Source organism: Rosa rugosa, chromosome 1, assembly GCF_958449725.1.
Source record: "Rosa rugosa chromosome 1, drRosRugo1.1, whole genome shotgun sequence".
Taxonomy (NCBI): domain Eukaryota; kingdom Viridiplantae; phylum Streptophyta; class Magnoliopsida; order Rosales; family Rosaceae; genus Rosa; species Rosa rugosa.
This window is the reverse complement of record NC_084820.1, coordinates 31,818,779-31,833,749: the sequence shown is the minus strand read 5'-3', so window position 1 is coordinate 31,833,749 and position 14,971 is coordinate 31,818,779. Positions and strand designations below refer to the sequence as shown.

Below are 14,971 nucleotides of genomic sequence, written 5' to 3'. Positions count from 1 at the left end.
AAACGGAGGGAAAGTAGGGTGTGACTGATTTGCCCTTGCAAATATGATGGAAAGCACACTCATTAACGGAACTCGTAATGGCATGTATCCAAATTGGGTAGAAATTTGAACTTGATGTACCGTTTTGATTTTAACAAAAGTTGATTCACGAAAAGTTAGAACGGACGTTACTTCATGTGCTGTTCTTGAAAATTTCCCTTGTTGTTTAGACCTCCAAAAATTTTAATAATTTTTTTTTTTCTATTATGTTCCTTCAAAGGCGATACCTCCTCCCTCAGATCCTCGCTCACTCTCTCTCTCTCTCTTTCATTATTTGTTTCTCTTCTCTCTTTCCTCACTGCTGGACATCAATCACCCTAAACCCCAAAGCGAATTAACAAATATGGCTGCTAATCAAGATTAGATCTAATCTTGATTAGATTGGATGAAGATTAGAAAATTAAAAAAAGAAAGAAAGAAGAACCCGACCGTTATATATAGTATTATAATGAAACTCCACGTCACCGTGTGCGTGTGACTACATCCATTTTAAAGGTTTTGTTTGGTTTGACCCAAACTCACTCCCTCTCTGACTCTCTCTCTCTCTCTCCCTCTGACGACGATGATGATGATCCGCAGTGCCATCGCCAGAAGACTTTCCTCCAAGCCAACCTCATCTTCATCTTCTTATGCTTGGTTGAGTACCACCACCACCGCCACCACTAGTACGACGTCGTTTGAGTTGGTTGATCAAAGCCTCCATGGGAATCATCAGAAGAGGAGGAGGAGCAGCAGCTCGTCATTACCTGTTGGGCTGCCTTCTTACATGAGAGCAGCCGTCTTCTGGGAACCAAACAAACCTCTCTCCATTGAAGAATTCCACATCCCTCGCCCCAAATCCGGTGAAATTCTCATCAAAACCAAGGGTACAACAATCACTTTTTCTCTTTATCAAATTCCAATCATCGCTCTGGGTGTTGTCATTTTGATTGTCTTTTGTTGGCTGTAGCCTGTGGAGTCTGCCATTCTGATCTCCATGTTTTGAAGGGTGAGCTTCCATTTGCTAGCCCTTGTGTCGTGGGGCACGAGATTACTGGTGAGGTTGTCGAACATGGACCCGCTACAGACAAAAAGATCACACAAAGGTAAGGTGCACCATTGTATTTTCAGTAATCTTCTATGGATTTTGATGTCATTCATATTTATGGTTGTACGTCAATAAGAGTCCATCGGTTTAAATATTTTGAAAATTTGACAGTTATTTGTATAAGAAAATTGTCAAGTGACTGGTTGGTACTTGGTCGAGGTCTTTTTGGGAGTTGAAGTGGATATCCTGTCTCGAATTTGTCTACCGGAGAAAGTTTGAGGTGAAGAGATGATCGCATATTATTAGGTCTTATGGAGAGAGCTGTTGTATACTAGTGCCGCTCCAAAGATGTCATTGGAAGAATCTTGGTTTCATGTTATCTTAGAAAAATGATGGAGATGAAGCTTAAGAAAAAATAGTTTCGCATGTACTGATGGACTAATGCCCCACTGGAAAGTTATTAGAGCCTGTCTACTTCTGGCCAAAAGTGACTTATTGATTGTGGTGAATGGTTATAAACCTGCATGTGCAGATGACCTGAGGTCTCTCGTAACAACTTGCATTTAGCTCTTTCACCTTAGTATCTTGTATAGGCAAACATCTTCTCAATGTTTCAGATTACCTGATCTTTAGTTCTAACGAAAATAATTTGTTTCAGATTACCGATTGGATCTAATGTTGTTGGAGCTTTTATCATGCCTTGTGGTACCTGTTTCTTCTGTTCAAAGGTAACATTACTTAGCGATCAACTTTGGTTCTTTGTCTTTAATCAGTTATTGATTGATTTTTGGTAATGTTTAATGACTGCTTAGGAATGTGGCAATTACCATTTTCTTTTTGGAGAAACTTTGTATCACTTAATTTAATTTTTTGGTGACTGAATTGAGAAAAGGGCCACGACGATTTATGTGAGGATTTCTTTGCCTACAACCGTGCCAAAGGAACCCTTTATGATGGTGAAACTCGGTTATTCCTCCGCAGCAGTGGTAAGCGTGCTCTCTCTCTCTCTCTCTCTATTATTTTTTTTATTTTTTATTTCGTTTTGTTTTTCTTTTTTTTTCCCATGCCTGATGCCTGCACTGCATTTATAGTCCTTCTGTTCAGCAAGCATTTTGTTTCTGGTATTTAACCTTCCAATATTTATTTTCTATCCTATAATGATTGCATCTTTCTTGATTTCATATTAATAGCCATCTTAAATCTGTTTTATTTTTATTTTTTAATTATTTTGTAAAACTGCTCATACCATTTGACGTATACTTGTTCTTTTTGGTGTATGTTCTGGCTTGTTCTGCGGCAGCTGCAGACTACTTATTGACATGTGTATGTTTCTTTTTTAATTAAATTCATGTTTCTCATATAAAATGTATATGTAATTATAGTCACTCTTTTGTTTTGTAAATTCATTTTTGACTCCGTCTGAGTCATAATAAACTGAATCAGCATGTAGCAGAAAGTGAATTGGACACGATTCATAGTAGTATTCAATCTTGAGTGGGACCTGTAATTCAATCTACTTTGGTTATTTTACTGGGAACAATGGGAGCATTATATTAGGATTCTAATAGTAAAGTAGGTGAAATAAGCATAGTTTCAAGTTCCAACTACTATTAACTTCTGTTGTAAGATCCTTTTTTTTTTAAAAAGAGAACAGAAAGAAATGTCTCTATGAAACAATCGGAGGATGCCCTATAATGTTATGTTCTTGACTAGAGTTTAATGGAAAAAGAAAAGAAGTATATGAGTAAAAGCCAATTACTCATTCAATCGAATTAGTATTGATTGAGTGCCGGAGTACTCAAAGACTTTGATGAATATGTATACAAAGTATCTTCTGGCCTTTCCACAACTAAAACCGGAATTTTATTTCCATCCTGTTATCCATTCTAATTCAAAACCTGGCCAGTAGACACTCCGTGTATCTGGTCAATTTTGTTTCCTGTATGTAACTAATGTAATACAAGTTTTCTTTGGTGTGATGAAAAAGTAGAGAAGTGATTGTTTATTTGTGCACTTAATGGTTGAATAATTGAAAGAATGTAGCCGTTAGTCACCAGGCAAAAGAAAGAACAAGTTGAATGAAAAGAGTCCACTAAGGTTCTTTCAGGTAAAATCATGTCTGATCTTGATTGCCATCTTTTTATGTCACATGTAATCTGTTTCTACTCTCTTCCTCCTTGGATGAGTTTTCACTTTTCATCACTGGTAAGGTTGGTTTAGATACTGTGGAAGGATGCATATTATTGTTTGACTACTAAAAGCTGTTCTGTGTTGCAGGAAAACCTGTATACATGTATAGTATGGGAGGCCTTGCTGAGTACTGTGTTGTACCAGCAAATGGATTGGCTATTTTACCGAAGTCATTGCCATATACAGAGTCTGCCATTTTAGGATGTGCAGTATTTACTGCTTATGGTGCTATGGCACATGCGGCTGAGGTTCGTCCTGGGGATTCAGTTGCTATTATTGGAACTGGGGGTGTTGGATCCAGGTAAACTTGTACAATTTTGTACTCAACATCCAGGCATAGTTTGGGTGGGTTTTAACTTTTGGTAGTGCTTTTACTTCTGCTCATTAAATACAATGTCACTTCCTACAGCTGTCTGCAGATAGCCAGAGCATTTGGTGCCTCCGATATTATTGCAGTTGATATTCAAGACGATAAACTGCAGAAAGCTAAGATATTTGGTGCTACTCATGTTATAAATGCGGCTAAAGAAGATGCTGTTGAAAAAATATTGGTATGACCCAGTACCTGAATTTAATATACTAGCTCAATGTGATTTTGTGCTAATTCCAATATGGACAATTTATTTAGTTTGTAAAAAGGTTTGATTTCGTGTTTCCTCTTCTAATATCTTCAGGCATTTAGTATTACCTGTGGCTGTGGTAGGAAAAGAGGATATCCTACTATCTATAGTACATTGATTCTATGAACTGTGACCTGCTTGTTATTCTAAAGTCAGTTGAGCTGTCTATTCTAATGCTCTAACCGTCTTCCTTTGTGTTTTCTTTGGACTTCTTGTCCGCTTCTTTCTATTATGCCTTTTGTTTTGTTAATAAAAAAATGTTTCCTTTAAAATAAGATGAAATAAAATAAAATAAAAGAACTGTGATCTGCTAAATCATTCACTATTACCTGTGGCTGTGGTAGCTGTGGTAGGAAAAAATGGATATCCTAATATTTTATGCATAATTGCATCGAAAATTGGCTTCTATGAACTGTGATCTGCTAAATCATTGACTGGTAAACAATAAGAGCATATCCTGGTTGATTTTTCTTCTTCTCAATAGGTATAGAATTAAAATTATAAAGTGATTTACATAGCGTTTAGCACTAAAGTTCAAAGGTGCTTTTAGGGCTATAGAACCACTTGTGGTCCTTCCTGGAGAAGCACCAGCAGGTTCTTCCTCAAGAACACTTCCAAGTGAAGATGCAGGAAGCACATGGATTTGTAAAGAAAGATATTTCTTCTTCTAAACAACATTGCTACCTATAGTGTTTCTGAGAATAAAGAGATGAAGCTAATTTTTAAGATTGGGGCAAAACCTTTTCTTTACTCTAACTTCTATCACAGCAAATAGGTAGATATGCATACAAACACAAACATTGTTTTCTTATGTTGTTCATTTGCTATTTTTCTTATTATTTTTCACTTGTTGCGGACAGGAAATAACTGGTGGGAAAGGTGTGGACGTTGCTGTGGAAGCCCTGGGAAAACCACAGACCTTTTTGCAATGCACGCAAAGTGTGAGAGATGGAGGAAAAGCTGTCTTCATCGGGCTTACAGCAGCCGGTGCAATTGGGGAAGTAGATATTAACCGTCTTGTTCGTAGAAAGGTGAGTATGATCAATCATCTATCTTGGTGAAAATTGATTCTCATTAGTTGCAACATGGTATGACGTTTATGATACCATATCAGCATGATATTAACCGTCCTCCTCCTCTTCTGTTATGATTCCAGCAATATGTAGGGCATTGTGTCATTATGTTTGCTCTCTGCTCTTACTTTGCTTTGGATCAAACCTTTTTTTTTCCTTCTTGTTATTTGTTACCTCTGATCAATTACTGTCATCTATGTTCAATTAAAGATTTAGACATTAGCTGGTCCTTGTTGGCATCTTATCAAAACAAGAATAGTTGCCAAACACGTGCAAGTCATTGGCAATGGCAGATTGGCAGCTATGTATATACAGTAAAAGTGATTCGAGAGCTGTATCATATCCTTGCTACATGGATATTATAATTGTTCCTTTGATTGTAAAAGATTTATTACCTTGCATCTAAAACACTGCAACATTGGATTCAAATTCCGATGGACTTGAATCCAGATCTGCTTCCATGCTTGTTTTCTATCCTTTTAAGAAGAGCTAAACCAAGCTCAAGTTGTCGAGAATTACTAACACCTTACTCCTGTGATAATGATCCTGTGGAGCAGATAAAAATCATTGGATCATACGGAGGAAGGGCAAGGCAGGATCTTCCAAAGATAGTCAGACTAGCAGAAAGTGGTATATTTGATCTCACTAGTGCTGTTTCAAGAAGATACAAATTCGAGGAGTCTGACACTGCATTCCAGGATCTCAACCAGGGAAAAATTGTTGGTCGGGCAGTGGTTGAGATAATGTAGTTTTGTTCTCTCCAAGCTGACTGTTCTTGATGCCAGAGTTCTGCCTCAAGGTATAAGTAGACCCCGGAGTAGATCGAAGGAACATAAATAAAGAAACCACACGGGCATTGCTCAATCTACTTCTGCATCAATCCTAGAGAGATGGTGACGATTTTATGTGGAAATGTCGTTTTTTTTCCCTCCCTGTATACCGTAAGCTCTTGATGTTCAAAAACTTTGCTTATTGTTTAGATGTATGTCAGAATATGAAGGAGGTTGCAGTTCTTCTAAATATGACTGAGTAATATGCAATAAAAGTATCCGCTTTGTTGAAGCTCTATGTATGTCATATCGGATCTCAATTCTTAGATTGCATTGAAAATTATTACGAGGTCTGGAATGGCAAAGTTGATGAAGTTGTAATGTGAGGATGACACGGGTCGATGCCCCCTACTAACCTGAGGGGTTGTAAGGTTTGATGATTAATTATAAGTTTCCTATAGGTAAATTTATGTGTCATTTACTACACTTATTTGGGGATGGGGTCTTCCTACTAATCCGAAGGTTTGTTTAGCAACTGTGAACAGTTAACAAATCAAGACCATCGCACTTCAACCGGCTTAATCTTCACTCATGTGGACAACCAATTCAATGTCTTGATTAGTTAAAAATTGTAAGGTTTATTGAGATGGTGTCAATCCAATTATGTAATTTTGACGCTTTATTGATTAATATATACACACACATACCAGGGTCATTCTATTGAGTGATCCATTTTTCTGCAATGTTAAGAGATTGCTTATTAGACCAATTTTTTGATCATATATCGGCATTTTGACCGTTCAATTTTTAGCTCTATATGAGTAAATCACTTATGCAAATTTTTAACCAAATTGATAATCGTTAAGACATTCATAATTATGATTTACAATAATAAACATGTACGGTTTAAGTTGGATAGATTTGGTTTGTCCATTGATTTAATCTAGTCCGATACCTTAACGGTTATCAATTTGACTGAAAATTTGTAGAAGTAATCTATTCACGGAGTCCTAAAAACTGAAGGGTCGAGATACCGAAATGTGATAAAAAAATGAATGCTACAAGGAATCCTTTAAATGGCCAAAAAAAAAAACTGATTAGAAGGGAGGACCCTCTACCTATACACACATTTAGGTACAAACTAGAAAATTTACCCGCGCTTTGCCGCAGAACTTACTATTATCAATGAATTAGAAGTACGCAATGGCAGAAAGAAATTATTACATATTATTGGGATAACTGAAGAATAATTGCTTCTATAGACAACAATACTACTGATCTTATAACATTACATAGCAATTGTAGATCTGGTTTGATTTGAAGTTATTGATTGTGATGGAGAAATTCGGGTAGCATTCTCTAATCGTGCAAGTGTAGTTGGTAAGGCGTATTTGACCTCAAAGGGTAGTGTAAAGACAAGTACAACACAATGAGCCTGAGATTCAATTGGTCGTAACACAGGTTGAAGTTATGTCCTAATTGAATCTTAAGCTCATTCTGGTGTAGCTGTCTTTACACACCCTTTGAGGTCAGCTATACCTTTTGAATTGTTTAGCTGCATGATTAAAGTATGTTACCTGAATTTCCAACTACAATCAGTAAGTTTAAATCAAACTTGGTGCGAACACATCCAGCTGATGAAAAAGTAGATTGCGACTTTCTTCTTGTAAGACCTTAGCGACTTTATGTTGCACATCTCGGTTGCTAGATGTAAGTGAGCTATTGTTTTGCCTGTGATGACACAGAGGTATTATCAAACATATTATACACTATGAAATATTGTAAGCAGGAAAAATGTTATAAAATAGTTCATGCATGATTTTTACCTGTAGTGTTATGGAATTCCAATAGGCTACTACATGATTTAATGTCTAAAAGTTTGTTTTACTTATGTGTTTGTAGGATTATTGAACTTCACAGATAAAGAATAGGGTTATTATCACAAATGGTACCTGAACTTATCCTCTATTTTATCGATGGTACCTGAACTTCAATTTTGATCACAACCAGTACCCGAACTTTTCGACTTCATTTTAAATGGTACCTAAGGCCACATTCGGTCACTATTCCGGCCAAAAAAGCCAAATCTAAAAAAAAAAAAAAAAAAAAAATCAAGTTCAAGGCAAGTCTATTTCCAAAAAATCATCACTAATATATGATCGCAACCCTTAAAATCATCAAAATCATCACTATGATAGCCTCACATGCCATTTTTAGTCGGAATATTGACCGGAGTTGGCTCTAGGTACCATTTAAAATGAAATCGAAAAGTTCGGGTACTGGTTGTGATCAAAATTGAAGTTCAGGTACCATCGATAAGATTGAGGTATAGTTCAGGTACCATTTGTGATAATAACCCTAAAGAATATATAGACATCTGAATCAAAGGAAATGGCAAACTCATAAATTAACACAATTGGTGGAATGCTCCCATAGTGAGATACATTAATGCATGCAGTCTATACATGATGTGAATATATAGATGATGTGAAATACGTCATCAGTTTCATGTTCCACATGTGGAAATCGAATCCCCCTATTACCTCCTGTGACCACTGCAATGGTTTTATCTGGGTTACATTTAAACATCTGCAAATGCATGAATCTAAAATTGGTTTATGGTAAAAGTTGGCTATATGAAAAAACAATGATATTATGATGGAAAAAACAAATGTCTTATCTTTGAGTTTCTTGTATTTCATTTTGATAGTCATTAATTTTTGGGTTAAAGTATGTTTAGTCCCTGTACTATGCCTCTCTCATCGTTTCAGTCCCTGACATTCCAATTTAATCTGAAAAGTCACTGAGGTCTCAATTTCCGTCTAATAGGTCCTTTCCGCGGGAAATTAGGAATTCGCCTTGGGTGAAATGTCCAATATACCCCTCAGTTATTTCTTTTTTCTTTTTTCTTTTTTTTCCTTTTTAATTTATTTTTTTCCTTTTTTTCTTTTTCCTTTTTAATTTCTTTTTTTTTCTTTTTTCTTTTCCTTTTTAATTGTTACGATCCCCGGGATCGTAGCCATGGAACGACATCGCAGAGGAAAGGAATTAAGATTAAAGCTAAAGAAACTAAGAAGCAGATAAAGACTGATTTTTCATTGATGCCTCAAAATGGCTGGAATACAGAGAATATAAGATGGATGGTATTGTCCTTGACACTACGGTAGATCAACACGTGTATCAGGACCACAATTGAAAATGGGCTGCTCTAAATGGGTTCAATACTTATGGGCTCATGCATAACTATTGGCCTAGTACACATTGTGATCCTAACAACAAAGTCCTAAATCAACACGAACTTGGAGAATCAAGTAGAAACGAATTGGGAGAGGCTTTGGGACGTCTCCCTATATATACCTAGTGTATTTGACGTCTCAAGATTACACTTTTTCTACACAATTTCGATTTCTCACTTGTGCTCTTGAGTTTTCAGGTTTTCGCAACTTCAAGTTCCTAGTCGTGCCATCCTCCATCCTTGCCGTGAATTCTACCTTGTGCCATCACCTTGGAGCTGCTTTGGATCTTTGGGACGTGACTAAGGGTTGTTCATACCACCTTCCATATGTTTTCTTCACGGTTTAGTGTTCTTTTAGATAGAATTTCTGCTTTTGATTTTCTTTGTGTAAAACCAAAACCATGAGTATGTAATCTGATTTTTGGATTCAATTTTGATGTTCTTTTCGATGTTTGATTTGTTTATGTGTGTTTGATTCTTGTTAGTTGCCGAATTTATGGAATGATGATCTGATTTTGTTTGATTGAAATCTTTTATGTGTTCTTGTTCTTTGGTTCGAAACATAGAATGATTGCATGTAATTGAAGCTAGTAATTAGGTTTATGCGTTGTAACCCTAATTCAATTGAGTAGTAAAGGCTTAGGACATAAGTCGAAATCAGATTATGCATGCTTTGAATTGACTTGCGTTGAGTACTTGGATTTGCATGTTTAGTGACTAAACTTTCACTCGTTCTTAACGATTCGAAAACATGAGATTACAAATTGCGTTGATTGTGTGATACTTGCTTTTGAAATATATTGTTTGAGTGCGTTGCTTGATCAATTGTGTAAAGGAAAGTAAAATAAGGGACATTGGTTGCTTTGATCTTTGTTTCTTGGTTGATAACGTTCCATGGTAACTAATAAGATAAAAAGATTGCATGAATGGATTGATCTTGAATTGTTCTTGATGAATTGTTTTCCAAAAGTTCTTCTTTTCCCACCTATGTATATAAAACGTTTTCAATCTTTATGTTTTCTAAAAATTTATATTTTGATCTTCAAAACCCCCATCTTTACGTTTGCTTGTTTGTGTATATGTGTAAATTGGTTTTAGGTTTTTAGGTAGCATGTAAACAGTAAATATCAAGTTAATAATCTGAAAATATTTTTTTAAATTCGTAAATAATAGCTTAGGAATTAAGTTTTGCCGAATTATACTCTTAGTGTTTTCTAGGAATTAGTTTGGTGGTTTTTAGGAATTTGTTTTGTGTTTTTTTAGGGATTGCTAAATTTTAGGGATTCTTTTGGTGTTTTTTAGGAAAAGTAGTTAGAATTAGTTTTGTACATGGATTCCTTGTTTGACTTGGTTTAGAATTTGTTTCCTACTAATATTTGTATTCCTAATTAGTGTATGACTAGTAATCCTTGTTGTATGTGGATTCCTAATGTGAATATGACTTGTAAAATGTATATAAGTAGGAGTAGGATTTCTAAAACCCATTCTAACTTGTATTGCTCTCTTTGTTTCGAAATATATGTGTATATATACTTAGAATTCGTTGCTCTCTATTGTTGTTTGCTCTCTAAATTTCGTGCTACATGTATGTGTTGTTCTTTAATTCTTTGTTGTTCAAATTTTATGCATGATTGTACTTGTAAACTTTGTGTTCTTGTAAATTTCGTGTGAATTGTATTCTTTGATTCTTTGATTTCGTTTGTTATATGTTGTACCCTCAATCCCCGGCTTGAACTATCCCTGCTTACTCTATACTAACGTTTGACATCTTTAAAGGGTATAAAATTGGCGATTGCTTTTGCACGTATCAATATCCAGCAAGAATCTCTGCATGAAATTACTCTAAGAGAGACTGTTTCTTTCCTCTTAGATCAGTTTATGAAAGTACTCAAAGTATATAAAGAAATAGATTAAACCCAACAGTTTGAAGAAAAAGGAAACATCATAAATTTGCAAAGATTTAATCATTTACATGCCAATTCCGAAAAATGAAACTTCATATATTTAAAATGATCCAATCATTTACATCTTAGTCATCGGTTCAAACAAAACAGCTTATGCCAAATGCAAAAAGGAATTTCGTTACTCCACGAGAAATGTCTCTCTACCATTCTCTCCATTCCCTTACATTAATTATAAACATATTGTACTAGGTGTACCCTGTTTTGTCTTAACCCTAATATGTTGGCAAGGTCTTCAATTAATGTATCAGTCCTGCAATCTCAAAAAAGATTTGTAGCAGTGCCAGATCACTATTCCAGATCCCCACCATCTTAAGGACTTGCAAAACTGACCAGATGATTCGGAGGACCAAATAGCCCCCAACAAAAGTTTTGATGACTAGCCAGTCCAATTGGAAACTGTGAGTAAGAGCTAGCTACACTTAGCTTAGTCCGGTTTACCACAAGGGGGTGATAATATGTCGGCAAGCCACCCAACCAACTAAAAATACTTCACATACAAGGTGGTGTCAGCAGCTTTTTTCTTTTTAGCCGCTACCTCCTCCTTCTTCTTAGCTGCTGCCTCCTTCTTTGCTGCCGCCTCCTCATTCTTCTTAGACGCAACCTCCTTCTTCTTAGATGCAGCCTTCTCCTTCTTAGATGCAGCTCCTCCTCATTCTGATCACCGTTATCCTGGTCATTCTTCTTCTTGAGGATGTTAAAGATTTCTTTCAGCTTCTTAGGAATGTTAAATGATTTTCAAATTTATCTCTCCTCATTCGAAATTCTTTTACTAATTCATTAATCTCATCAAACATTTTAATAAGTCCTGCAACAGTGTCTGGTTTAATATTTTGATTAACATGAGCTGGATCAATAGCATTAATACGATTTGAAATCTCATTTTTTGTATCATATATATACAATTGAGCATATTTAGGACATTGTCCATTAGAAGGTAATATAGAGCCTATTAAATGATGTACTTGACTGCTAATTTTAAAAACATAAGGACCTGATCCAATTTTATTTCACGATCAATTGTTACTCTCGTTGATGTAAAAGAAAACATCGAATTATAAACTCTAGGGCTAAATACGAGTTAGTACCCTGTGGTTTAGGTCCAAAATCAATTCAGTCCCTGTACTTCTAATTTCATCAAAAACACCCCTGCACTTTCAATTTTGATCTAATAGGTCCAATTCGTTAATATTCTGTTATGGGTTCAAGTTATAGTTGGATTATTTGTTGAAAAACTATTTATTTTTAATAGTAGGACTCAATCTTAAATTGACTATGCAGACCACCTCGACACCACATCATAAAACATAGGTCATATATGAGCCACGTTAACAAGTTAAATAACTCAATTGTCGGAAAACTAACAAATTGGACCTATTAGATCAAAATTGAAAGTGCAGGGGTGTTTTTGATGAAATTAGAAGTTCAGGGACTGAATTGATTTTGGACCTAAACCACAGGGTAGTAATTTGTATTTAGCCCTAAACTCTAATATTCTCTCGAAAAAGTTTGCTTTCTGAACCATTTTTTGGATCTAATAATTTCTCAAGAAAAGTTGGTGTTGGTTTTGGTTGCTCAACTTTGATTGGACCCTTTTTGCAAAAATGTATAAATAAGAGGTGCATGATACGCTCAAAGTGAGTGCCAATTTAAAACCCTGCATCAGATTGTAGTTAAGAGCAAGTAGGGTATCGTTCTAAGCCGAGGATTTGGGTATACTTCCTGTCAAAAACGTTAAACAAATAAGTATTATTCACAAAATATAAAACAAAAATAAAAAAAAGTATATAATTACAAAAATTACTAGATAAGGGGATTTATAAGAGTTTGTATTTAAATCTAACTACTAAATATGATACAAGTGATCAAACAAATCTGAATAAAAGTGGAAGTAGATGAATGGAGGAAGTAGAGATATAATTAACAACTATTAACACGTTAAGCAGATTATCAAACATAAATTTCGAATCAAACATGTCATAAAAAGAAATCAATCAAGAACGGAGATGAACGCATACAAAGTCCTTATTACTTCCCTTAATTAGATTAACTAAATGAACACGCCATAATCAACCCTATTAATCATGCAAAGCTAGTGAGTGATCAATTCATTAACAAAACACAATTAACGCATTAAAAACATGTGGAAGTTTGATTGATTTAAGCAAAGACAACAAGTTAGAATGCTAATCTTATCATGCAAAAGCCCATTGTTAATTTACCTAAGGAATCATAGGTCTTCCACTTAAGCAATTAAGACCTAGAATGCTAGCATATCTTAGTTAGGATGCAATTACATGCTTATAATTCTAAGTTGAGCACCAAAGAACATGAACACATAAAAGGTGGGATTGAAGCACAAAATCAACAAACAATCAAGACATATCTGAAATCAAAAATTATAATCTGAAAAACCTAAAACAAAACATGCTTCATGGAATCATGGTTATTGGAAATCAATCTTTAACATCCAAACTTTAATCTAACAAGAATTCAAAACATCCAAAATAACAAAACAAAAATCTGTTTTGAATTACAAGAGAAGAAAACAGAAATTAAACTAGAAAAGGACATGGTTACACTTTTGAAGATCTCAAGGATGCAAGAAAGCTTCAAAGGTGGTGAAGGCAAGATGAGGACCACGGCAAGGAGATGTGTTGATGGAGTTTGATCACGGCTTCTTGACTTGAAGAGAGGATGACGAAATTTTGAGAGAGAAAAGGGGAGGATTGCGTTATTTGATTAAGGGTTTGAGAGATTTTAGAGTTGTGGAAGGGATGGACGTATATAGAGGGAGAGAGATGGCTAGATGAGGTGAAGGAAGATGCTTGGGACATCCAACATAGGTGTGTGTATATATAGAGAAACTTTAGACGTCAACCCATGCCAAGATCTCTGTCTTCAATTCTGATTCAATTTCCTTCTTTGTGTTGATGTAGATTTCCACTTGAATTTTCTCATTGGTCCACATCATCATGGCTGCAATATATCCTCAAAATCAGACCAAATATGGAGTAGAGACCTTCCCAAGATCGTCCAAAATATATTCACATCCAAAACTCTCCTTATTTGCACAAAACAGATTCTCGGGCAGATTGACATTCGTGTGCTAAATCAGCCATAACTTATTCTAAAAAATTGATATTGATCAACCGTAAAAATATATGGAAACTAGACATCCGTAGATTTCCAACCATATAAGGATCATAATCTGGATCATTCTGAGCTGCTCTCAGGACTCTTTCGAAGTTGACTGATCTACACAGGAAGATTTCCTGATTTGAATCGGATTTGTCTTTGATGCATATCTTGCAATATTTATGTAATCAGGAAACTTTAATTGATAAATATTCTCTTTTATTTTCCTTTTCTGATTGCATACCAAGTAGATTCTCCTCAAAACTCTCCCTTTTTGACGTCTTCTAGATAAATACTTGGAAATTCGTCAAAACTCAATCTACATCCAATACGGACTCTAAATCTGATTTTTATCCATCTTTTCTTGCCAAAAATGACTCCCAATCCATATCACCTTTGTATATGACGTTTTGGACTTCTTCTAGATGCTTCTTGAACTGCAGTTTTGGACTTCATCTATATGAACGGCAGTTTTTGTGTCAACAAACTCAAGTTCATATAAAATGACTATAAAAGCAGAAACATAAAGATAATTTTTCATTTTTTGCTTCTGTTTTTCTGCTAAATTCAGAAATCAGATGACATGGTAAAAAATAAGGAAAATTGTTAATCCTACAGATTTCTTCACCATCCATTGTGTTGCTACTAGCACCTCATTATAATTTATTAGACAACTCAAGACAGGGTCTTTAACTCTTTCTACATATACATAAAATCTGACTTATGAGTGAAAACAGGTCTATGTTCTAACATTCAATTTACTTTGAGAAACATATTATCAAGCATGAACATTGCTGAGTGACATTTTCAAAATTCTGTAATAGTTTAGTGTCAAAAATGCATCAACACAAAACTTCATTTACAATCACATGTATCCTGTGACTTTCTGCAACAAATAAATATACTGAGACTATACGG

The 14,971-nt window shown here is 35.2% G+C and overlaps 1 protein-coding gene across 1 annotated transcript; it reads left to right on the top strand.

Annotated features, from left to right (window-relative positions):
• Nucleotides 1-539: 539 nt before the first annotated feature.
• On the top strand, nucleotides 540-6,026 carry LOC133724664 (uncharacterized). Its single transcript, XM_062151443.1, has 8 exons — nucleotides 540-905; nucleotides 989-1,124; nucleotides 1,725-1,794; nucleotides 1,959-2,052; nucleotides 3,344-3,557; nucleotides 3,666-3,807; nucleotides 4,737-4,907; nucleotides 5,507-6,026. Exons 1-8 carry the CDS (start codon nucleotides 602-604, stop codon nucleotides 5,696-5,698), a joined length of 1,323 nt encoding a protein of 440 aa, XP_062007427.1. The 5' UTR covers nucleotides 540-601; the 3' UTR covers nucleotides 5,699-6,026.
• Nucleotides 6,027-14,971: the final 8,945 nt, after the last annotated feature.

What these genes read in the sequence shown, in the direction of transcription:
- LOC133724664 (XM_062151443.1), top strand. Translation starts at nt 602, where the DNA reads ATGATGATGATCCGCAGTGCCATCGCCAGAAGACTTTCCTCCAAGCCA. An exon ending in CCTGTTTCTTCTGTTCAAAG is followed by an intron (nt 1,795 to 1,958) that starts GTAACATTACTT and finishes AATTGAGAAAAG; the next exon opens with GGCCACGACGATTTATGTGA. An exon ending in ACCGTCTTGTTCGTAGAAAG is followed by an intron (nt 4,908 to 5,506) that starts GTGAGTATGATC and finishes CCTGTGGAGCAG; the next exon opens with ATAAAAATCATTGGATCATA.